General features: G+C 33.7%; 2 protein-coding genes across 3 annotated transcripts in view; both read right to left on the bottom strand.

Annotated features, from left to right (window-relative positions):
- The window catches only part of LOC125661950 (multiple epidermal growth factor-like domains protein 10), a 32672-nt gene extending 29784 nt beyond the window's left edge, over positions 1-2888 (bottom strand). Inside the window, exon 1 of one of the 2 annotated variants that reach the window (XM_048894114.2) lies at positions 2771-2888. In XM_048894114.2, coding sequence (XP_048750071.2) covers positions 2771-2825 — 55 coding nt within the window. In that variant the 5' untranslated portion in view covers positions 2826-2888. The remainder of the gene's footprint in view (positions 1-2770) is intronic. The other variant, XM_048894115.2, reaches the window with a different exon arrangement.
- Positions 2889-3171: 283 nt separating this feature from the next.
- On the bottom strand, positions 3172-23575 carry LOC125661961 (multiple epidermal growth factor-like domains protein 6). Its single transcript, XM_056147722.1, has 11 exons — positions 23483-23575; positions 16538-16762; positions 14463-14702; positions 13278-13415; positions 11877-12017; positions 10007-10111; positions 9692-9832; positions 9406-9534; positions 7725-7859; positions 3685-3784; positions 3172-3331 (listed from the first exon to the last, which is right to left on the bottom strand). Exons 1-11 carry the CDS (start codon positions 23535-23537, stop codon positions 3172-3174), a joined length of 1569 nt encoding a protein of 522 aa, XP_056003697.1. The 5' UTR covers positions 23538-23575.
- Between the last annotated feature and the right edge of the window lie 2722 nt (positions 23576-26297).

The following is a 26297-nucleotide window of genomic DNA, read 5'->3' on the forward strand; positions in this document are numbered from 1 at the left end:
TGACAAAGAGTGCACAATCTGACTTCAAATCTGCTAATATCATAGATTTGCATCTGCTAATAATTGTTTAATAAACAAGTTATTTTTCATATTTTGTTAAATTAACAAATCAGATCAGTGTCCAGGAGGTCCGTGTTTGCCCAACCATGTATTCAGCATTGCTTACGGGATTTGTGAGATTGATCACTGTTCGTCATCTTTACCTTTCATTTTCCTTTGGGTTACCTTAGCAACTAGGTTATTGTCAAAGAGTTATCTCTCTTGGATTCATAAATAGGATTACTACACGCACATAATCTACTAAACCTAAAGATATTCATGTTTTACTACTCTGTAAATTATGTATGATAGATAATGAAGTATGATAGGGTATAACCTAATGAATTGGGGAAGTATAACAAATCATATGTTTAACATCGACTTCACAGTACGAACATTGCCGCAGCCGAGGCGGATCATGCATTTTTAAAAGGTGGATTCAACTTTTGTAATGGAAATTATGAATTGTTTTTACCTCAGATTTATTCATGATTAATTGGGCAAAGAAATAAACAAAATCTTAGATGAACCTTCATGGAGTTGTTATATCTGCTGTTTCCTACATGTTTTATTTTTGTCCGCTACCTAAAGCGACGCGGAACATTCAGATTCCTAAATATCATACATTCTATAAATATTTCATTCCAAATTGTCTTTTTGGTTTGGTTTAAAGCGTACATATCTTATAAGCATGATTAAATCTAACATGTGGTTTTGAATCATGGATGTATATGCATCTTTACGTATGGTGCTAGGCCTACGTAACGTCAAATCTTTGTGACGTTATTTCTCTGTTCTCGTGAATACGCCATAAGGACATTTTCTCACGGGCGCAATCAATTTTGTTCAACTAAAAAAAAAAATGATCGAATATTGATTTGATATTGTTTTAGTCCCTCTCGAGAATATTTCACTCATATGGAGACGTCACCACTGCCGACGAAGGGCTGCAAAGTTTAGGTCTATGCTCGGCGCTTGCGACCATTGAGCGGGGAGGGACCTTTATCGTGCCACTACAGCTGTGACACGTTACATCGGATTTTACGGTCTCATCCGATGAACCACCCCATTCAGTCGCCTCTTACGACAAGCAAGGGGGCACTGAAGACATATTCTAACCCGGATCCCCACAAAGAAAAAAAAACCATTCCATTTAGCATGCTGATCCGATTTTCCTCATTAGCATTTTAGATAAAATGTGGGTGCTTTACCGCTATTGGATCAATGTTTAAACCCTGGGTTATTGTAATGCTTTTCTCATTTTCTATAATGTCACATTTGTGATATATTTATTACTATCATGTATTGACGTTGTAGGAAGCACATATTTGTAATTTTGTTATCATGCAAAGTGTTCTCATTTAGTCACCCAATATAGGTTATAGGTTAGTACATTGGAAATATTCTAGAGATAGTGCAATTTACGTGTACAATTGGAGCATAACCCGCCTTAACATTCCCGCGTAATAATACAATATGAAATTGAAAATGTATACAATTTCAGATTATATTTAAGTAGTTTATTTCGTATTTGTACCAGAGCGCAAACACTCATAAACCAGGATGAATATCATTATGTATTTTAGCACAAGACATTCTTTAAATGTCTTTCTTGATATCACAATCAAAGAAAGGGGGGTGTTCGAAAATAATCTGAAATAATCCTAACCGCAAAAAAGCTGTTGTTGTAGACAAAATGACAATTTATGAATGGTCATATCGATTGGTAGACTGTAATGTGGTCAGTTTTTCCGTTTGAACAATGATCGCGCTCTCTCTTTCATCAGTTTGATGGATCAAGATTATTCAACAGTTCATGAAACATCAAATAAATTGAAAACCTTAGCTGGTAAAATGATCACCAAAACTTCTAACATTTATCACCTGTACTTATAAAGCATAAAGATATACAGTGTACCACTGGGTCAATCAATAAAAGGACAAGTTGTGAGTACAAAGGGAAAGGAGGGGGAATAGAGATAGAGGAAGTGAGAAAGAGGTTACGCTTTGCTTTTGTTTTCGTCACAATACCTCAACTGGAGCTTGATCGGCTGGGGTAAAGTACGTTTTGTCAAGGCTGTATAAACTAGTAATTGTAACGGACAAACTCTTTGATTATTTTTGTTTTCAAATATAGATCAGTAACCGAACTCTTTAACCTGGTTGTTCTCGCTTGGCTTCGTTTGTTTTCAACTTTTAGTTTAGTTTTGATTCCTTTCATTTCGGTTGGTCTTATTTCGCTTCGTTTGGTTTCGGTAGGATTTCTGTCACCCACTCACATGCCATGCACAAGACACTGGGTGTACAATCAGTATCGACAAACAGTCATATTAATTGAAAGCTTCATGATTTAATAGATAAAGACCTGATATGGATGAAACGTACATGAATCTAGTTTCCAGGTTTATTAGTAACAAATTTGACTTATATCTCATTATTCTAGATTGATAGGATTATATGTCTTTCAATGACGATTGTATATTCACACGGTTATGCTTAAAGTAAGCGGTCAAAACAAAATATTACCCTTTGGATCACTAATTTATTTTTTATGACATGCATTGCAGAAAATATTTACAGTTTTAGAGAATATCAAATGTGTAGTAAAGCGAATTCCATTTAACTTATCTTATAACTACGACTATTCTTTATCCCATATATGTAGATTATTTTATAGTGAAAGTAATATTCTTCTTTCAATTAATTAAGATAATTCAGGAAACATACTTACCATATCCATATGAACATAATATTTCTACAAAGAAGATGATCATTAAAACGTCCATTCCCGTGTATTAATCGAACCAATAGTACAACCTGTCAGCATAAACACCAGGAAGTAGGCAACATGTTAGGCATGGTTTTTTTAAAAATCCTATTAATAACACTTGGGCGGACGAATATTTTTTTAAAGCTTTTTTTAAATACTGACAAATATATTTAAAGATATTCATTGCAACCTACACGCTTTAAACATTGCAAATTGACGTGGAATTATTAAAGCACAATACAGAAAACGATCATCAAAGTATCATCATTACATTAGTGTTTGTTACTTTTCTTACTACCCGTAACTAATGTGAAAACCACACAAGACTGAATGACTACATTATTCCATTTTATGTTGATATGCTAATGGCTTGATTTTATATCGTTGTTTCCTGATATATTTAATTCAAGATAAGTAGATGCGTTGTTTTCCACTGTTACATCCGTAGTTTTGTCTGTACTTCCATGGCTGTGAGTCTGTGTAGCTTGTTTGCTCTTTGCTTTCAGAGTCAAATACCTTTGTCTACAAATGAAAATCAACCATTTAAAAACTTAGTACGGGGCTCGAACTCACGATCTCCCGGTTATGAAGCGAATGCTCTACCACTGAGCTACTAATATCGCTCTATAAATACTGAAGTGAATACAAGGCAATTGAATGACTGGTCTATGAATGATGTATCATGAAAATGGAAATATACGATGTTTAGTTTGTTTTAATTTCATGCATGTGTATGCATATCATGTCATGAAAATGATATGTATACTTTGTATTCTTTTTCTAAGCAATCCCATGTACAATATTTTTAGGGTGGTACTAAACATCTCTAAGCTTCTAACAATAAAAAACATAGATATATGAATATGAAAATTCACCTTGATAAAACTATGCAGACTACACTTGCTATTATAGCAATAATGTTTATCGAAACCGCAATCGCCAGATCTATCGACAAGGAACGGTTAGACTCCTCACCTGAATCAAATAAAAGTTATAGTAAGCTATGATTACGTTGATTATTTAGGGTATATGTTTGCTGATCAGGGAGTAATGGGGGATATGAATATATGTCTGAGGTATTTCATACCGATTGTTAGGCCGTTCTTGGTACACTGATTTTGACTGCGGATAACTCCGTTTACCTGATCAGGATATTGGCTTCACGGTGGGTGTGACCGGTCAATAGGGGATGCTTACACCTCCTAGGCACCTGATCTCACCCCCGGTGTGTCCAGGGGTCCGTGTTTGCCAACCCTCTATTTTGTTTTACTTATAGGAGTTATGAGATTGATCACTTTTCGTTAGCTTCACCTTTGATATCCCAAACAATGTAACTGGTGCATATGAGTTACAGAACCAATGCTGAATTCCCATAAAACCCTGACAAAGTTACATTCTGGGTCCAGTAAATGTTCTATCAGCCCCTATCTTTGCCCATGGCGAACATATTTATATCTGTGAACATGAAACTGCTTTTATCTTAGTTTAATGAGTATGTCAGATAATTTTTATAGTGAAAATGTTGTACACACAGATAAACAGCTCCATGTGTTTGCAATAAAATATAACTTATACTGAAACTATTTCTACAGCTGAAATATATATTTACACTTATAACAAGATATAATAAATGAATTATGTGTTACACTTTAAAAAGTAACTATTAAACCCTAAATCTACTAATTGTTTTCTTTATCACTTTGAAGCATGGTCGTTAATTGAGAGAAGAAAAAACTACTTAATTTCACTCACAGCGTACAATCAATAATACAATAGCGGCTAGCTATTGCTTTTACTGGATCTTTGCATTGCAAATATTGAATAACAGAAAGTAATGGAATTAGTTTGCCCGTGATATATCACATATTAAAAGCAAGACTAAATAGGTGGGTCTTTAAATTTCTTTTAAAACAGTCGAGTTTCTTCACATTTTTAAGTCAACATGGCAGACCACTCGAGAGTGAAGCTGCCGGTATGTCAAAGAGGCTATCTACATAAGTCTGTAACCAGACAGGCTGATCCCGATCTTAGCAAACTTGCCGGTAACGAAAGGTGAAGATAACAAAAGTGATCAATCGCATAACCCCTATAAGCAATACAAATAGAGAGTTGGGGAAACACGCACGCCTGGATATACCAAAGGTGAAATCAGGTGCTTAGGAGGAGTAAGCTTCCCCTGTCGACCGGTCAAATCTTCCTTGACCCGTATGCATTGTATATTGATTATTTGGCCATATACTGGTGTGCATGCGATTTTGTATTGGCAAACTAGATCCTTATAACGACCATATAATTTGCGAAATGCCGACTTTAAACACGACTGTTGAAACCCCTGTACTATCAACGTGTTTGTCAGTAGCTTGCCTCAATTTAAAAGCTGACCATACGCAGAACAAGCTCTTGCGTATCGAATCAGTTGAGAGATATGAACAACATGTGCAAGTGATGTTGGAATATTGCTACATAAGTATTGGAAGTTGACGATGGAGAAGCTGAAAACATCCCGTTTGTTATAAAGTGTAGTTGTTAGTTTGCCGTTAATATCTACTTTCAATAAAATATCTAAGTATGAAGCTAGTGGGTTTTTTTTATTTCGAGCTCAGAGGGGAATATTAAAATGGCATATAAATGGAAGTTGGTATTGTAAATAGATAAAACGTCGTCGATATATATATATTTATATAAATATATCTATATCTATATATATATATATATATATATATATATATATGTGTGTGTGTGTGTGTGTGTGTGTGTGTGTGTGTGTGTGTGTGTGTGTGTGTGTGTGTGTGTGTGTGTATATATATATATAGAGAGAGAGAGAGAGAGAGAGAGAGAGAGAGAGAGAGAGAGAGAGAGAGAGAGAGAGCAGACGATTTCACTTTATTTGGATATCCACTTCCGCCCCTACCCGGGGTTGAACTCACGACCTGTGGTATATATATACTTGCCTAGATGGTCGAGCGGTCTAGTGCGCTGGTTACATGCTGCTAGGAGATTTGGTTCCGCAGGTCGTGAGTTCAACTCCGGGTAGGGGCGGAAGTGGGTATCCAAATAAAGTGAAATTTTCTGTGCTCTATATTAAATATTCCTTTACTTAGGGCAGTTCTGTTTATTTAAGTTTTCATTACTATTTATGTGCATTATATATATATATATATATATATATATATAATATATATATATATATATATATATATATATATATATATATATATATATAACTTCATAGTTATTTTGGATTTCAAACATTTCGGTTGAGCATCACTGAAGAGAAATTATTTGTCGAAATGCGCATCTGGTGCATCAAAATTGGTACCGTATAAGTTTTACATTATGACCCCTGGGTCGAGGCCTCTGCTGGTGGACTGTTAGTCCCCGAGGGTCTCTACAGCCCAGTAGCGTAGTACTTCGTTACTAGCTTGAAAATACGGATGTATATTTAATTGCTATTATAAAATTTAGAAATTCATTTCAAAATTAAGGATTATCTCCCTTGTGCATAGCTCTTATCCTTGGACGAATTTGGCTCCACTTTTTTGGCACGCTGGTTTTGGCTATATTTAGCTCCTAAACTTCATAGTTATTTTGGATTTCAAACATTTCGGTTGAGCATCACTGAAGAGACATTATTTGTCGAATTGCGCATCTGGTGCATCAAAATTGGTACCGTATAAGTTTTACATTATGACCCCTGGGTCGAGGCCTCTGCTGGTGGACTGTTAGTCCCCGAGGGTCTCTACAGCCCAGTAGCGTAGTACTTCGTTACTAGCTTGAAAATACGGATGTATATTTAATTACTATTATAAAATTTAGAAATTCATTTCAAAATTAAGGATTATCTCCCTCGTGCATAGCTCTTATTCTTGGACGAATTTGGCTCCACTTTTTTGGCACGCTGTTGTTGGCTATATTTAGCTCCTAAACTTCATAGTTATTTTGGATTTCAAACATTTCGGTTGAGCATCACTGAAGAGACATTATTTGTCGAAATGGGCATCTGGTGCATCAAAATTGGTACCGTATACGTTTTACCTATATATATATATATATATATATATATATATATATATATATATATATATATCTCGAATTGAAGGTCAAAGCAATTATTTCTTTCTTTTCACGTAGAATTTTTTGAATAAGTTCTGCTTTCATATGAATGTAAAAATATATCAATTCTATTCAACATCTAGTTAGCCAATTCAACCTACCATTGGGACAAATGCTCTCTGACTTTTGTCATCCTGATTGTTAGGCCGGTCTTGGCAAACTGATTTTGACTACGGATAGCTCCGTTTACCTGATCATGATATAGGGCTCACGACGGGTGTAACCGGTCGACAGGGGATGATTACTCCGCCTAGGTACCTGATCCAATCTCCGTTATATCCAGGGATCCGAGTTTGCCGAATTCTCCATTTTTTATAGTCCATAAGAGTTTTGGAAATAATGAATGTTCATCATGTTCACCTTTCATTTTTTTTTTTATTAAAGAACTGTTTTTACACAGTGTTGATATCAGAAATGTATCATTTAACTAAGTATATGTCTGTTTTTATTAGTGTTTTACGAAATGTGTGGTTTTTTATGTTGAAAGTTACTTTTGTGTTTTCTGTGTGTTTGTCTGACATCTTAAACAGGTGATAACAAATCAATTTTCCTAGATGAATACTTAAATCAAGCTATATTATATAAGTGGATATTGATACAGTTTTCCCCATTTTCAACCTTTAATATTGGTAAGTCACATGGGGATGGAGCTACCTTACCGAATATTTTTTTTTATTTCAGTATTTTTTATTTTGTTTCTAAATTGTTACAAATATATAATCATATGTTTAGTAATCATGCATTCATGTGCATGTTTATGAACAAGAGGTACAATATAATTAGCAATATTAAAATTGTCCACCTTGATCACATTTTGTGCCTCGAAAAGACTCCTTGCATCCTGCTGTACAGATTCCATTGATTTTATCACACGTGTTATTGATACAGTTGTTGCTACATTCATGTTGACAGTTGATTCCATAGGAACCATTGCATTCTGAAGTAAAAGAGGGGGCATTCATTCTAATAATTAAATCAAACAATACCGATGGGTAGATGCAAAAACAATTGGTAAGATATTTGAGGGTGTTTAAATAAGGTGCAATATATTTATATGTTTTTACATGAAGAGGTCTTGATTGTGAAAGGAGCATACAATTTCTCAACTTATAGTAAATATATACATATATATTATCAATACAGTTAATTAAACCGAAGTGATGGATGAAGTCGAGTTGACAGGCGGTGAACATCAGATCACACGCGACGCGAAATATCGAGTTTGATCTCATGATCCGCAGCTGTCAACGAAACGTGACCCAACTCCCGGATCAAGTTACTGCATTAATGATAAATTTATTATTTACCCACTTATGCATTTTAAACCCACATTCATAAGATAATAAATGCAATCTAAATTATCACAAACACAGGCATACTGTGGATTTATATTTTGTGCACGCAGTTGTATTTGACGTGGTCAATGTTTTCCACGAAAGTGTTGTGAGGATTCATTGATACATTATCCGTTTCAGAGGATACTGATAAGAAATCAGAAAACTCCGGTGTGTTGATCCGGGAAACCGGATCATACTCTGTGAAACCCACAGTATAAAAAACCCAAATAATTAATCGTTAAATAATCAAAAGTAATGCACATCTCTTGCCATGAATTTACCAATTATGCTGATAGTATTCCATACAAAAATGCATAGAGTTACGAAACAACAGCCGTGTTAATCAGTAGCATTGTGGATGTTCAGATTATTTGATTTTTTTAAAGTGGAAATGTAGTGTAAGCATTTTCAAACCCGCCATAAACACCACGCCTTTTGGTAAAAGGGATGGTATATTGTCGAAACAGTATGTAAAGAGCGGTCTAACAATTAGCATCGTACACATCAGATACATTTCTTATTAATTAGTTTTATCATTTAAATTCACTTTATTCAAAACATGATTTCATCACATTCCCATAATATTGCAATTTATCTCTATCAACTCATTTACATTAATTTCCCAATAAAAAAATCCAACAAGAAAAGGAAATCTCCAAGTCATTACGAGATCAAGATATGGATGACGGATGAAAATAGAAATGTAAAGGGTTTAAAAAGGAGTTAAACTCCCGTAAGTTTCTATCATTCGATATCGATTATACTTTTAATGTACAATTGCATTCGTAAGTAAATAATAGAAGCGGTATATTGATTATCATTTATACTCGTGTGTTTTTCCTTGTTAATCGATAAGTTTCAACATTCATCATATTTAGTTTTCGAAAGGGTGGGTGTCTAGCTGAAAACAATGTGAATTCATTTTTTTATCAGATAGTAAACTTTGATCTCACTGCTTATGCTAGAATTAAGCAAATTTACAATCGCGTATAAAATCAAAATATGTGGTATTGTCTTAATAGCATATGAAAAATATACAATTTGTTAGAAATAAACTCCCCAATTCTGATACAAATTTTTGACTTATCCCGTTTGTATTGGAATGGAGGTAGCATTTTCGGAAACAGAATTTCCACAACAGCTCACCTTTGATACAACTGAATCCCATGTAACCGGGAGAACAGTTACAAACCCCGTCAGTGTGTCGACATACATCGATACATTTCTCTGAGCAGACATTAGAACAATTCGTCCCAAAACGACCATTTTCACATGCTACAATAGAAGGATTTAAAAATGAAATTCTAGGGTTTTATATTGTAAGAACGTCTATGCTCTACACAACCAGTTTATAAGGAATAAATATAAGATGAACATGTAGTGAGTAAATAAGTAAATATAAGTAATTATGGTGACTGTTTTCCCGTTTTACATGTGTTACACCTCTCCCCTATGTATCCATCAGCACACCCATCTACACATATCCCATCTGCGTGCCGACAAATTTTGTTGTGTAAACAGTGATCACTGCATGTTGTCTTACATAGGTTTCCAAAGTATCCGGGAGAACAAGCTGTCGTAGAGAAACAGGTGCCGATCATTCATGTATATTACAGAGCAGTTATTAAAATGCCCCCAGTAATATTCATTGATAAGCGTGGCTTTATCACTATATTTCCATAAATATTTCACATGTACAGTACGTACTTACACATATTACAATATCTTCCTGTATATCCTGACTTACACCCCGTATCGCAATGTCCAGTCTCTCTGTTACAGATGTCATCATTAAGGCAATGACCACTACAGTTGTAGATACAGTCCGGGCCATACATTCCCCTTTTACACTCTGTAAATAGTTTATTCTAGATATGTTGTCTTTTGAGTCTTGTTTATTACATCTTTTGTAAATAATGATTCTTTTTCAAGTAAGATGTGTATTCTGACAAAAGGTTTATCATCAAATTGTATTGAGTTCAATACCACCACTTCTACAACACTTGGAAGTTCGCTTTACTGAGAGTGATATTTTCATACAATGTTTGCTGTATTAATAATCGAAGTTGTAAGAACAATGTACGTTATTGGTAAAAAAAAAAAACTCATTCCTGAACACAATGAAATTTAATTGAATTAAAAGCCTAGTATTTGCATAATTCATTGATATATAATATTTGTATGCATATTTAACGTACCAAATAAAAATTATACGCTGAAAAAGGCGGACCTATATGCAAGGCGTCATTCTATTTTATCTAACGCGACGTCTTTGTACGTTATATCGAGTCAATTACCAACATTCAAACAACACTTGATAGTTCGAGTTACCGAATATGTGACATTTTCAGATAATGTTTACCGTAATGCTCATTGAAGTTGTAATTTCAAATAAAATCTCGGATCAAAATGCTAACTTCCATTAACCCAAATGAGAGGTAGAATCCAGCAGGTTTCTGCTATCATTAATTAGTTAATTATTATGATTTATCTATCTGTTTATCTGTTTGATATATCTTAGAATTGTTTCTTTTTTGTTATCCAGTGGGGTGTTCTTGTCGACTTGCTAGTTTGATGTCTTTAAATGTATCCTCATTAACATTTTTCATGCTAGACATTTTTTTAAAAGAAATGTTTGTAATGCACACCTTTATTCAAATTCTGAGAAAAGGTTGATGATTTGTTCCTTTAATGTGTACTGGAATATGTAAATTGTAGAAGTAGTTTAGCAAATCTCAACTTTGTTGTGCAAATATAACAAAACAGACGTAAACACTTGATATATCATATGATCAATTCAACAGAGCATAGAATCAGTAATTACTCAATAATTATTGAATGCACGTTGGATAATTATCATTCCATACCCTTGCAATTTTAGGATTTTATCCTTTTTATTTCAAAGTTTAGAATTATACATTTGTTTATTTTGGCGTGTTTTGCTATCTGTCTTTGGGCAGACCGTTTAGTTTTCTGTATAAATCGTTTGACGTTCCGTGTAAAAATCGTTCACTAAAGTGCCGTGCCAGTGATGTAGTGTCAGGTTTCGGAGTCTGTAGCATGCACAAGAAGGATTTTGATCTGATATTGTGACCTTAAAATCGCCCCTAAGCTTCCTACATGGTGCGTTCTAAAATAGACTCACTTGTATAAATAATATCATCATACATAAACGGATAAACACTCAGGTATATATGCAATAACCAGGGATATACTTTGGTGGGTACGTACTCTACATATATGTATACGCTTGAAATGTTTTGGCCTATATATCATGCGTATAGTATCTATAGGAATGTGGGCCACCCGGTAATTTATTGATTGTTCAAATATGTTTAGAATGAAAAAGTGATGATAACGAAGGGTGCCCAATCTAATAATTTCCACAAGGAATACAAAATTAATAGTAGAAAATAGAGACCCCTGAGCACAAAACAGAAACGTATACTTTTGGATATACCAAAGGTGATGTTCAAGGACATACTCGTAGGCACCTGTTCATCTTTTTCATAATTCAGTTATACATCTACTTGCTCATATCTAATGTGTTTCTTTAATCAGTTCTTTATCTAAACGAGGCATAAATTGGAACAAAAAAGAACGACAAAAATGCTTACGTATTTCACAATTGGCACCTGTCCATCCTTCAGCGCAGCCATTATCACACCGACCGGTCACATGATTGCATGAAGCATTATCGTTACAGTGTCCCACACACTGAAATTGATAACTATCGCCATACCACAGAACAGGGCATTCTGTTTTGTAACAAGAAACAAATCCATACTCTCTTCAAATAGAGAATTATCAACAAAGTCTTTTGAATATAAATCATGCTATTAGTCTAAATACTCTACCTTTAGACAACAACTGTTTTTGCATTGCATGAGGGTATTATTCTGTGAAATACTGGTATCAGTTCATTTTTTAAGTTTTCGATAGAAAAACTTTCTATTCTCGCTCTAAAACACTAGAAATTGTCCGAAAGAAGTAAAAGTCATGTTATCTGATTTATGCTTCTACCTGGAAAATATATGCTTTTCAAAACATTCAAACTATAGACATAATCTAACTTTGCAAATATGTTCCAAGCAGTGCAGAAAATTATGCTAAAATGAGTAATCTGAATCAGAAATGAAAGAGAATCGCGGTGTGTCCAATCAAAATTACAGCTGTTATTTGACATTAACTATAGGCCTTCTGAATACGGGTGACACCAGAAAACCCCATGAGGCCTCAACCCAGAGGTCATAACGTAAAACTTATACGGTACAAATTTTGATGCACCAGATGCGCATTTCGACAAATAATGTCTCTTCAGTGATGCTCAACCGAAATGTTTGAAATACCAAATAACAATGAAGTTTTAGAGCTATTATGTAACATATTTAATTATTTTATCACTTCTGGTTTACTAAACACAGAGGGATAGGTGGTACGTACTTTTATTTTGAAATGTCTAATTTGGGATTTTAATATTCCTCTTATGCATTTAACCCATTCTGACAATGTATCAAGTTCTCCTTTTTACATTGAACCCATTGTCTGGCATAATCTTCGACATGATTCGTAATAGAGATGAAGTTTTGTCGCCAATTGAAAGACCGATGTTTTCTGTATTGAGGACCTTTTAGAACAAGTGATTTGAGGTCCTCATTTCCAACTATATCAACATCATCAGTAATGACATGTCCAACTGGACTATAGTTGAAAGCAGATGAAGAACAAGAAGACGTTGGTAGATTACGCATAAGATGCTCTATATCTAGGCACTGCAAAGTTTGTTGATAATTAAAAAGTTTGGATGCAATAGTAGAAGTATATTTGTAGGAAATACAGGGTGTAGACTTGAACTTGAAATAAGCTGGATATAAACGTAAAAGGCTTTTTATTACATAGTGTATGAAAAGGGTGCTATATAAATATGGTACTATTATTATTATAAAATCTACCTATAGAATTGAAAATGTTCGAATAAGACACCCAAGCAAACATAAGCAAATTTACAAAAAAATTACTATTTTCACAAAATGTTCCCATCCATCCAGGCAGACATTCAAAACACGTCCCATTTACGATGTTACATCTCTGTTCCTTACAACTGACCGGACATGTCAAGTTACAATTACTCCCATAAACACCCGGCTTCTTACAACCTGAAAAATAAGAAAAGCAAAGAGTAATCAGAAGAGAAAAAGTTTCACAACAACGTTTTGAATTGAAATAATTACATGATTATTGTTACTGCCTTATGCTTTGCTGTGTAGATGAATTGAGTTTTAATCTTTAAGTGGATTATATCATATCAATCTATTGATTAAACAGTGAAGATAAGAAACAGTGACGAATCTCATAATTCCTATAAAAAATACAAAATTAGGAGTAGGACACACACGAACCCTTGGACACACCAAAGGTTGGATCAGGTGCCTGATACCTGAACGATTTGCACGAAGCGGTGAATGGTGTCCACGAACGCTTCGCACGAAATGCTGACCACTTTGTAGGCGTGGCTCACACGCTATGTGAACAGTTTGCACTAAGGATAGACATATCCTGGACGCTTTATTCTTTTAGCAATATTTGGTTCAGCCTGGGGTTAGTGTAAACAAGAAACAGTTTCAATATAATGGCAATATTCTTGATATTAAAAAATGGTTTGACAAAGATATGACGATGAATCATTTATCATGTACGACGCGGTAAATTTCATTCTTACTTATTGGATCAATGACCTATGAACACGTTGGAATAAAAACAAATGAATATATTGGAGGTGAAAGAAATATATGCAAAAGCATATCGTCATGATATACTGATTATTTAACTTATTGATTCATTGATATCATTTTCATTGAAAGTCCGTCTTATAGACATTTTGAAATAATTGCTTAAATTCCCAACAATGTCCACTTGTCCCGTACCGAAATTACGTGCACGTTTTGCACGATCTGTAGGTTTCTAAGGGTGTGGTTTTCATGGTCGTGATCATGTAGGAAATGATTCTTGTACGAAATGGTTTGCACGGAACGGTGAACGGTATACACGGAACGGTGAACGGTTTGCACGGAAAGAAACGAAACGCTTTGACGCTTTGGTAGTGTAGTAGCGCGCTTCAGTGTCTGTAAGTTGAATTAGGGAAACTTACAAAATACGACATATTGACATTTAGTTATTTGAGTTTGTAAATTGATCAACAATACCTTCTACGATTTCTTCACATAATTCTATGTATGTGGTATCCTGGTATCCCTCATATGTAATAACTTGCAACCTCTCGTTGTAAAACATGACGTATTGACTGTATCCAATGCAGGTTGTGTTAAAGTCTAAAGGAGGGAGTCCAGGGGGTTCATCCTTATAACACAGCAACTCATCTCTCTTGGTTGAAGGCATAGATAAATAAATGGAAAATCCTGCAAAACGACCTCGTTGTCGCATCACTGAAAAGAAAAATGTTGATGTCAATATCACGAATTTTTAAGAATCACTGAAATAATGAAATGCAATACAAAGAATTTTAGCAAAGTTATTGCTATAAATCTATTTTTCACTTGTGTAGTGCCATAAGGTTTCAAGTTGGAATATCCCACCTGGTATATCCTCAGGTCCTTCTTTGCCCAACTGTCCATCTTGCGTTATGAGATTGATCAATGTTCGTTATCGTCACTTTTCGTAAGAAATAAAACTTATAATTCTTTATTTGATGTATATATGAAACGAAAAATTGGACAGAAAAATTCATTAATGAGGGTAGCGCATTGATGAAAATGTTTTCCGTCCAATATTTCGTTTGATACATGCACCAAATAAAGCATTTAAAGTTTTATTTCTTATCATTTAATACTATTTTTAAAATAGGAAAGCAAATAGTTTCTCTCATCAAAAAGCTTGAATTTACTTTTTTGAAATGACGCGTGGGAATACCTATAACAACAATGAAAACAACAACAAAGCTGGCTATGTGTTCGGGTGAGGTAGAGTTACAGTGCAACATTAAAATGGATCATACGTCAAATTAAAGGTACAATGGTTAAAAGCTGAATTATATATAAAGGGTCGAGGCCTCTGATGGTGGACTGTTAGTCCCCGAGGGTCTCTACATCCCAGTAGCTAAGTACTTCCTTACTAGCTTGAAAATACGGATGTATATTTGATTGCTGTTATAGAATTTAGAAATTCATTTCAAAATTAAGGATTATCTTCCTCACGCATAGCTCTTATCCTTAGACGAATTTGACTTTACATAAAGGAAGAGAACAAGTGGTGACTGGATGTATGCTACATTGCATTCGAGATGTTGAACGCTGGTTGTATCGTAGGAACGGTGGAATGCGACACTTCAATATCAGGTTAAAACCTCAACACCTCTTCATCTAATTTGCCCTCGTTAACTGAGCCTCATATAACGCGGTTCAATTTTCATTAATATTACCAGATCAAAACTCTCTGTTTGCTCCGTCATTTTATCAAACTCGTAAAGCAGACGATGCATACCGTAATTTGTCTACTTCTACCAGTCAGTGCCCTACGTCATCAAGTTGACAATTCTGTCATGCCATCACTAGACCTATATGTGTTGTTTCTTTAAATTAATTTTTATTTTATTCACATATTTGGTTGTGTTTATTTTTGGTAGCATCAATCGAACACATTTTGTATACAATACATTTGTGGAAATTCCCGTTCTATAAATAACGCTAAAAATAGAACGATCGTTAATGAGGAAGACGCATTCCAGAAAAATGTAGTCCCGCATGCTTAGTGCAGATCAACTTTGGACAAATTTGTTTAGGACACAGATATCAAACGAATTTTTTATCCAATAAGAATCGTTCTTAAGTCAACACTTTAAAAATTATTAACTGTTCGTTATCTTCACTTTTCATACAGATAAATATGATCAGAACATGCATTTGTTACCAATAAGAAAATTATTTCTTAAACTCTGTTCTGAAATGATTATTGACGGATTTAAATGATTTATTTCTGCGTTTCAGAAAGCATCGTTTTGTGCAGTCACATAGCCTCACGTAATGACGTGATTTAAATTGTAAATGCTCTTATGGTATAAGTGGTTCACAAACGTTTCTCAAACTGATCTCATCTAAAACTTTCAATGTTTCAAGGTTATGATATTTAGTTAGTTTGTTAATTCAATCACCATAGGTTAAACGTTGATATAATTTCCCTAGATTTAACAATGCATGTGCCATTGTAACTTTATGTATCAATATTACATGTAGGTCCGTCTACTATATGCATTGTAAGTTGCTACCGTTTGTGGGTCCATAGTCTTTAAACAGTATTCGGACACTGTGTATGCTGTAAACATCACCAAGGTTCACAAACCACCATATTGTCTTATACGGGGAGGTGGGACCAATTTGTGCTGTCCTCATACATGTGCTGTAAATTCTGTCAACTGCATTGCTTGCTGCATATATAGACGAAGGGCTGTAAGTCGGTGATTGGTTTGCGTTCTGGCCTTTAGATAAATCGTCTACAAATATATTTAAAACGTAGTTTCTTACTATCAACATGTTCTTAAATCTGCATGTTTAATCTTTAATATTGTAATTTTTCTTTCTTTAGGCATTTTTTTTACAATTAATAATTAAAAAATTGAGTTGGAAACATTGTATATGTACTGCTATCATCAATCTGGTATTTGTCTATTAGGAACAGCTTATAACATGAATATTGGAAACAGTTGCTTGAAGAAACTTTTAAAACGTTTCCAAAGTACACAAATTATAGGCAATTCATTTTCCATCATAATTGTATTAATCGATTCTAAGGGTTAGTTTGCAGAGATATTGTGATAATCAGCCACAGAGGTTTAAATTCAAGCCTCGGTTATAAAAAAGCTTCACATTGGATATTCGATATGAAGAGTAATTTGAATAACATAATAAGGAAATGGCACCAGGCAACACCTATATAAGCCTTTTCCTTTAAGGTACAAGGTAAAGTCCAACTTTTACATAAGAGTAGATGACATTAGGTTTTGAACTTTTTATATCCTTATTTTCTATCAAAATACCTGATTTTCTGAATTGAGGACTTCTTTAAAACAGATATTATACAAACCTTAACATGAAACTGTTTCAAACTAATTACTTATGCATATTGTGTATTTGATGTGTACTTTTATCGGAACCTTTCATTTTTCAATTTGAGTAAATCGGTGTCACGATTTAACAGAATATTGAATGCCCATTATTTTTCACATATATCGAAGTAGTACCTGAGTTTTTATTGATATAAATTGAAAGCTATACACACTGAATTCATCTCTTTTTCATTATATTGAATATTTAGTAGTGTATGAAGTAAAATGATAATATATTTTTCAAATTATCATGCTAATACAAGCAGTATGATTGCTTGATGTGTATGTTATGCAAACAAATAGAAAGGTGGGATTGTGAATGGGAACTAAGCGACTTACAGGAGAAAAACAATGCAAATAAAAATAATGAAAGAAAAGCAAATAAGTACAAAAACGCCGGAGAAATAAATGAGAGTGCCCACTCAACATGAAACTATCAACCATACATAACAAAAAGCATGTAGTAAATGCATTTTCGACATATTTTGCTTTTTAGAACGCATTTATGAACATATTCAAAAATCTTTATGTTCAAGAATCTCATCACCATTAAGCAATATCTTTAATGATATGAGAAATTGCAGTTGCATTGCATTTATTGACTCTAAAAGAGTACATATAATTTTTTGTACCGTGAACTGAACACATTGCAAAATTCGTTGATCAGGTGCTTGTAAAAATAGTGCTATATGTCTTTATAAAACTCAACTTTTTTCACTATCATTCATTAAGGACATTCAATCCTATGTTAAAAAAGACCCAAGTCTTAGCATTCATAAGTGTGTACAAATATCGATGTAAATACCCTAAAAGTCGCAAGGATAGAGAGGATAAGATAAAAATTTACATGGGTTGCTCTGTAAACACTATTTGGTAAGGCTATTCCTTCACACATGTTCAACTTTTAACAGCTACCTTTAACATGCTCTGTGCCTATATATTTTTTGGATAAAAACTATGATATATCTACCATCGTTAACATCGACCAGCATGGTTGCTTTTCGAAAAAAAATACAATAGAAATAAAATTAACAATATATCAAATTAAAAGTAGAAATAGGATATAGGGCTTACAGCGGGTGTGACCGGTCGATAGGGAATGCTTACTCCTTCTAGGCACCTGATCCCACTTCGGGTGTGTCCCGGGGACCGTGTTTGCCCAACTATCTATTTTGTATTGCTTGTAGGAGTTATGAGATCAATCACTGTTCGTTATCTCACGTTTATGACAATGCTTTGTTTTTTACAAAAGCAATGCGTTCTGTTTTAGATTGTGATCTACATATCGGTAGCAAGTGTGAACTGTTAAATATAATACTTCACAATTGCTATAAGCAATGTAAAATTACACGCTGGACAATGACGGACCCCATGGTATACGAGGGGAGGGGATCGGGTGCCTAGGAGGAGTAACTATCCCCTATCGACTGGTCACATCAGCACACATCAACCGTGAGCTCTATATCTTGATCATGTAAACGGAGTAATCTGCAGTAAAAATCAGCGTGTTAAGAACAGCCCAACAATTAAAATGAATCGTGTCAGACATCATTTGACCCAATAATTGGTTGTATTAGCAAATTAGATCAATATAATGACCATATAATTTGTGAAATGCTGAATTTAAACGAGACGTTTAAAACCCAGTAACATCAACTTGTTTTTAGTAGCCTGAATCGATTAGCTTACTGATCATATGCAGTACAATATCGTGTATTGAATCAGTTAAGAAACATAAGCGCAATTTACAGATGATGATGATGTATTGCTACTGAGGCATAGTTGGCGATGGGGAAGCTGAAATCATCCCCTTTGCCATAAAGTTGATTATTTTCAATAAAATAATTCAGTATAAGGCAGATGTGGAAGACTCTCTTATGTTTTTATTCAATTTCGAGATCACAGGGATATATCGAATCGACATATGAGTGAAAATAAGTATTGTTAATGAATGAAAGCTATTATTGTTAATAGATAAAACGTCGTCGACATATCTGAATGTTGAGTTTAGGGCTACAGCAAGATATTTTTTTTATTCTCACGTACAAAGGAACTCTAGCATAACTTTTAAATTTCAACATCAGAATACTTGTGCGTGGACTCAGAGTGAATTAGTTAGAGTTTAAGTATATGGATGGGGGAATAGGACTTAAAGTCACTTAGATTTCCAATACATCAAACAGCTTGTTCGTGTTCCGAAATACTGTGATAAATATCATACAGTGATACATATTTTCATACGCATGAAAACAAATTGTTTTAGAAGGCGTTTAAATAATTAAGCCTAGTACTTAGTTATTTCATTTTCTATAAAACTATTCAATTTCATTCAAAACTTTACCGTAGTTCATTGATGTTTATTTGCGATTTTTGTAAATCGATTTAATGACAGTGAAGGGTGAAGATAACGAACAGTGATCAATCTCATAATTCCTTTAAACAATAAAAAGTAGATAGTGGACTAATAGTACTGTAATTTATATAAAACAGTGATTATTGTCAACAAATTGTTTGTAAATGGAATTAAATGCTTTTAAATGCAATGTCCATGTGTTTTCCTGGATAGATGGAGATAGATTAAAACTTGCTATGGGACACTTTGATCAGTAAACGAGGTACATATGTTCAAATTCGTTATGTCTAGGATAGCTCCCGAAAAAGTGATGCGGCCTGTTGAATTCTTGTTGGGTGGTCATTGTTAGGTATGCCGAACATGAATCAGTTGTTCCTTGTTGACAATAAATGTCGAAATATCTCTTTTCTAGCTCGCCGTGATGACTTTCTAGATAACTATTGGCATGACCCCGGTATCGGCATTGGTGTTACACTTTATGGAAATATCTTTAACCTTGTTTGTCTTTAAACCAAGGAATATACGGTTTTGAAAGTTCACATAAAAATGCCATATGGAGATACTATTGTTTTGGTACCAATGCTTTTGATCTAAAGGCCTTAACCTTGGACTTTGATCTACTTTTAACATTGGCTATATCTTTTGAAACAAATACTTTAGAGATTTAATATTTCACATATGGATGCCACATGGAGAGACCTTTGTTGTGGTACCTTACTTTTTGAACTTGCGATCTTGGACTGTTATTCACAATTCAAAAACTAACTTTGGCTATAACTTTTGAACTCATGTCGATGCTTCACAAAGAAGCCTTTGTTTTGATACCAAGACTTTTGACCTTATGACCCTGACCTTGGAATGTGTTCCATTATTCCAAAACTTTAACATAAACTATATATTTTAAACAAAAGGAATGACACTTTGATATTTTACATATAGATGTCCCGTGAAGAAAATTTTGTTGTAGTACCAATCCCTTTCACCTTGTGACCTTGGACTATGACCCACTATTCAAAACGTTATCATAACTATATCTTTTAAACTAAGGGGGATGGGACTTTCATGTTTTATTGATGGATGCCTCATGAAGAGACCTTTGGTTTCATACCAGTAACCCTGGACTTGACCTACTTTTCAAAACTTTAATCTGGGGTATAGATTTTGAACCAAATCAGACAGGGTTTTGAAATTTTACATGAATATGCCCCATGAAGAAACTTCGTTTAGTACTAACGCTTTTGACCTATTGACCTTGATCTTAACCTTTGACCTACTTTAAAATCTTTAATCTGGGCTATATATTTTGAACCAATGCGGATATGGTTTTGATGTTTCGCAGATATATGCCTCAAGAAGATACTTTTGTTTTGGTACCAAAACTGCTGACCTCGTGACTTTGGAATTTGACCTACATTTCAAAACACTTTAACTTTGGTTATATCTTTTGAACTAAGAGTGACATGGCTTTGATGTTTCAAAAATAGATATCTCATTATAAAACATTTTCTTTCAATATGTTTTGTGATATGCATTCAGTGCTGGTTTTGTCTGATTTGTAGCGTTTATCACTTTCGGTCAATAAAATAAACTGTATAAACATTGGCTGAGGCGTTACAGTAACAACAAAGGGGTGACCAATATGTAGAAAAATGGAATCTGCATTGATCTACTAACGCTGTTGGTGTATTAACTTATGTGTTAATGCTACATGCGAGGTACATCAAGGCAGATACTGAAAATATTTGCTGTGATAAAATCCTTGAAAGAATATGACGTCACAATTGAAATAAGTATATCACTAGATTTATCTAGCATATCTATCTATTTCAGATTTCATATTCATAGGTTTTTATTTATATATTAGATGATTCATTCAGCTACATATACTAAGATTGAAAGGAATAGGAAACTTTGTACTTATGTCTGATTAACATGAAGGTAAATGATGATGATATATCTATACATCTAGTGTTTATGCCAAATGGGAAGGAAAAATTTGTTAACTGTTAACTGTGCCATGTAAAATCGACAAATTATGGACTATTTAGGGTATATTCCATAGAATACATGTGTGAAACACTGAATTTATCGATATTATGAAGGTATGTTGATTTAATTTATTGACAATTTCGTTCAATGGAAAAAAATCGATTTAGCATGCTGATCTGATTTCCCTCTCTCACCCAGTGAAGTGAAACTGCGAAAGTTACACATTACACTACAAGCTCTTGGAGTCATGTAAAATAATAAACTAACGTATATGGATATTGCTGCAACCATTGTCTGTTATGAAAACTGTAAAGCATCAGCGTAAAATGTGGAACAGATGGTTTCGTGTTAAGATGTTAATATTTTTACTGAAAGCATTAAGGTTCTAGCAGCACTTTAGATAAACTTTGAGTGTGTAACCGTTCTTATCACCTATTATATCAATGTTTAAACACAAGTTCGTGTGATCCTTTTTAAAAGCATCACCTTTGTGATCTATTTATAACAACTAAGCATTAACGTCATTCGGAAGCGCATATTTTATTGCTGTTCTCATGTAAATACGCAAACTAGTTTTTAAAAGTTAGTAGGTCTGTACTGTGTATGGAAAATTTTAAAGATTGTGCAATTGACATGTATAGTTTGACCTGCATTAACATTTCCGTGTAATAGTAGAACATCGAATTGAAAATATATACAATATCATATTATTGATTACGTATCTTATTTCGTATTTGTACCAGAGCACTAAAACTCATAGATTAGGATACATTTCATTAGCAATTTTAGCGAAACAAACGTTCGTTAAAAATCTTTCTAGATATTACAGTTGAAGATTTGAGGAAAGTTAGGAAATAATCTGCAATAATCCCAACAACAAAGGAGCGGGTGTTGTAGAAAAAAATGACAATTTACGAGTGGTCATACAGTTGTGTTTTATAGACTCGTATGTGGTCAGACATTCCATTTGAACAACGATCTCTCTTTCATCAATTAGGTGGATGAAGATTATTTAACAGATCATGAAACATAAAATGTGTTGAAAACAATTTTATTGTAATATGCCCGGTATAAAGATATAATATCGTATCAATCAATGAAAGAACAAATCATGAGTACAATTACATCATCACAAAGAGAAAGGGGAGGTGGAGAAAACAATAGGGAGAGGTTATGTTTTGTTGTTCTTTTCGTCATATTACCTTAATTTGAGTTTGCTAGGCTGTTGTAAAATATGTGAACTAGAAATTGAGGATAAACTACATGTATTTCATTATTCCGTTTTTAAAATATATTTTTAAAGAACTCTTTAACATGAGTGTTTTCGCTTCGGTTCAAGGTTTAGCTTGTTTCAAGCCATTCGTGTGAATACAAACGGTATAGAGATATGGGTCGAAAACGTAATGATTTATGGAAACAAAGCCCCGATATGAACAGGCCTGTAGTCTAGTTTCCAGGTTTTAGGCGTAACACATTTGACTCTATATCATTACTCTAGATTGATAGGTATATATGTCTTTCATTGACGATTGTAAATTTACACGACTATTCTATAAGAAAACCACCCCGACAAAAGATTAAGCTGTGGATCAGTGATTTCGTTTTGATAATATGGATAACAGAAAATAGAAAACCAAATATGTACTAAAAGCGAATTTTAAAAACGATTTCTCTGCATCCCATATATCTAGAAAACTTGAAATGAAAGTGATATCATACCTTCAAATAATTAAGATAATTCAAAGATGTAATAAACATGTACTTACCATATCCATCTGAATATAATATTTCTGCAAGGAGTATGATCATAAAAACGTTCATTCCCGTGAATTGGGAGAATCGATAATACCAACCGTCACCATAAACACCAGGAAGTATCTAGTACATTTGTTTGGTATTTTTTAAATTTTATAAATCACTCTGGGGCTGGCATATGCTATATTTGTAAACCTGTGAACATTATACTGACAAACATACTCAATGCAGCCGACATTTTCTAAGCATTGAAAAATGACTTTGAATTATCAAAGTGTAATCATCGCATTAGTGTTTGTCTATTTTTCAGATACCCTTTAGGCTTAATTGATTTTAAACCAAAACAAGACAAAGTATCTACCACCTTAGGATCTAGTGGTAACTATTTGAGTTAATACCTTGATTCGAATACAGAATTTTGAGTGAAAATAATGTGATAAAAACATTCGGAAAAGTATTCTGTTGAAACATAACACCTAAACATTTACAAATATACGGTGACCTGTGTAATTCATTTCTCAACTGTTATGAAACTGAGGCGTGTTTATGACAATACTTTCGACATAATCAAGTATTTGTAACTTAAATCAACTGAAAAGTTACTTTGAGTTCTCTATTAACCCTTTCTCTACCGACACATGTTAGAGGATTTTAAAGACTAAAGGAAGATATTTGTTAATCGAGTTACATCTGTATGTATTACGATTTTAGGTAGGCATGTGACATATAATTTTGTTACGAATTGTACAGGGAACATTTGTTTAAAAAAATCCGTCATGTTTTCCCATGACCACAGAGAATTCTACGGGGTCAAAGGTCATTTAAGTGCACATTTTTGCAATCTTGTTTTCTCTGGAATATATATATATATATATTACGACCCCTCTCACTACATTTGAGTCAAAAATAGGAAATTCTAAAGGTATGAGCCGATGTGTCTTTTGAAATAATACAAAAACATCATAATCAAATTAATCAATTTTTGGTTGCTAAGTAACAACAATCATGGTATAATTTTGACCATAATTTGCCTTTCTACATCCATTCGACATAATTTAAACATAATTACATTGCATGTTGATTAGTAAATGTCACATTAATTTAAAAATATAATCTTTGACTAGATTTTAATCATCTTAAAAGGTTTTTAACAAAAAATACAATGAAGAGAATTAAGGTCAATTGTCATAAACTTGATATTTCGTGCTTCATGTACATATTTATCATTCTCTAATAATATGACATATTGCCATTATGTTCCACTAAATAGTATGACTATTGCAACATTAAAACAAAGATATTTACTGTTAAAATCTAAAATAATATACTTTTTTGTATTCAAATATATTTGGTTGTTAAGCAACAACACCATATGAAATCAAATGTTATGAGAAAGTACTGTCTGTTTTCCTCCCCAAATTCATTGTATACGAATGTTCAAGTACTCACTTTCAATCACTAAATTTAAATGTACTTGCATTATATTTAACAGAAATTTTCTTCTTATATTCAACCTCTTAAAACCTTTTTCTAGACATAATTCTTGATACCGGGTTGTTCTAAATGGAGGATGCGTTGACCAATATATGTCTATCGATTGGAACTTCTCAACAGACATGTATAAGATAATGCCCAAAAATCTAAAGAAAAAAAGATTTCTTTATACTTAGTCCCAAATACTGAGCTGTTGAATGCTAAAGTTGCTCTGTAAATGTTTTTTTATAATCAAGGCCCTCTAAAAATTATGTGTTTAATTACTTGTAAAATTGTATCAGGGGTAATTGTAATACACATTTAATAAATGTGTGAGATGCATAGCCAGATTAGTTTTGGTAAAGGTAATCTTATTAAAATGAATTTTATTATTCGTTTTAAACTGGATATCACTTTAAAACTAGTAATACCTGTTCCTCTTCAGTGAGAGGCTGCGAACTTCCTTCGGAAGCATATGGCAATCCTTCCCCCTAAATGTGGCCTTCTCAGCATAATGGTTGGTGGCAACATAGATGGAGAAAACCAAATATTCTGTCAAAAATAGCTTCATAAAATATGCAATTCACTGAATAATCAGGTCTTATATCTGAAAGCAAATTGCCAAAAAAATCAGTATTGGCCACCATACCTTATTTGTCAGCCTTTAAAACACTTATCATACCTTATAATTAGAAACAGAATAATGATTTCCGCGTGTTGTCTCTTTTTGTATGCATGTTCTATCTAGTAATGCAACGATAAACAGTAAAATGGTACATGCTTATCATTGTACCATAACGCATTGATTCCATCTGTGAATGTATTATCAACAGGGGATGCTTACTTCTCCTAGGCACCTGTTCCCACCTCTGGTGTGTCCAGGGGTCCGTGTTTGCCCAACTATCTATTTTGTATTGCTTGTAGGAGTTATGAGATTGATCACTGTTCGTTATCTTCACCTTGCATTCATTTGAATGTTAACAAAATGTATACCGATTTAACCCTATATTCAACCTCAAAAAGTCATACCAACTGAATGCCAGGTTGTCGCTCAGAATGAAATGCCACATTTATTGGAGCAGGTGTCCCTGTGTCCCCCACATCAACACCCTGCCAGTGCATGTCTGGATTTGCCAGTAGACTGTCACTTGCGGAAGATACCTGGAAGCCTCCCGCTAAAGACTGAGATGTCAATAACCTTTTAAAGATGAAAAAATACAATTCCGAATTATTTGTTTATATTTTAAAGCAAAATATAAGCTTCGTGATAGTAAGGGAGAGTTTCGCACGAAAGTACTGGTTATATCTAATTTAAAGATAGAGATGTCCTATCATAATATTTGAAGTGTCATT

Source organism: Ostrea edulis, chromosome 8 (genome assembly GCF_947568905.1).
Source record: "Ostrea edulis chromosome 8, xbOstEdul1.1, whole genome shotgun sequence".
Taxonomy (NCBI): Eukaryota; Metazoa; Mollusca; class Bivalvia; order Ostreida; family Ostreidae; genus Ostrea; species Ostrea edulis.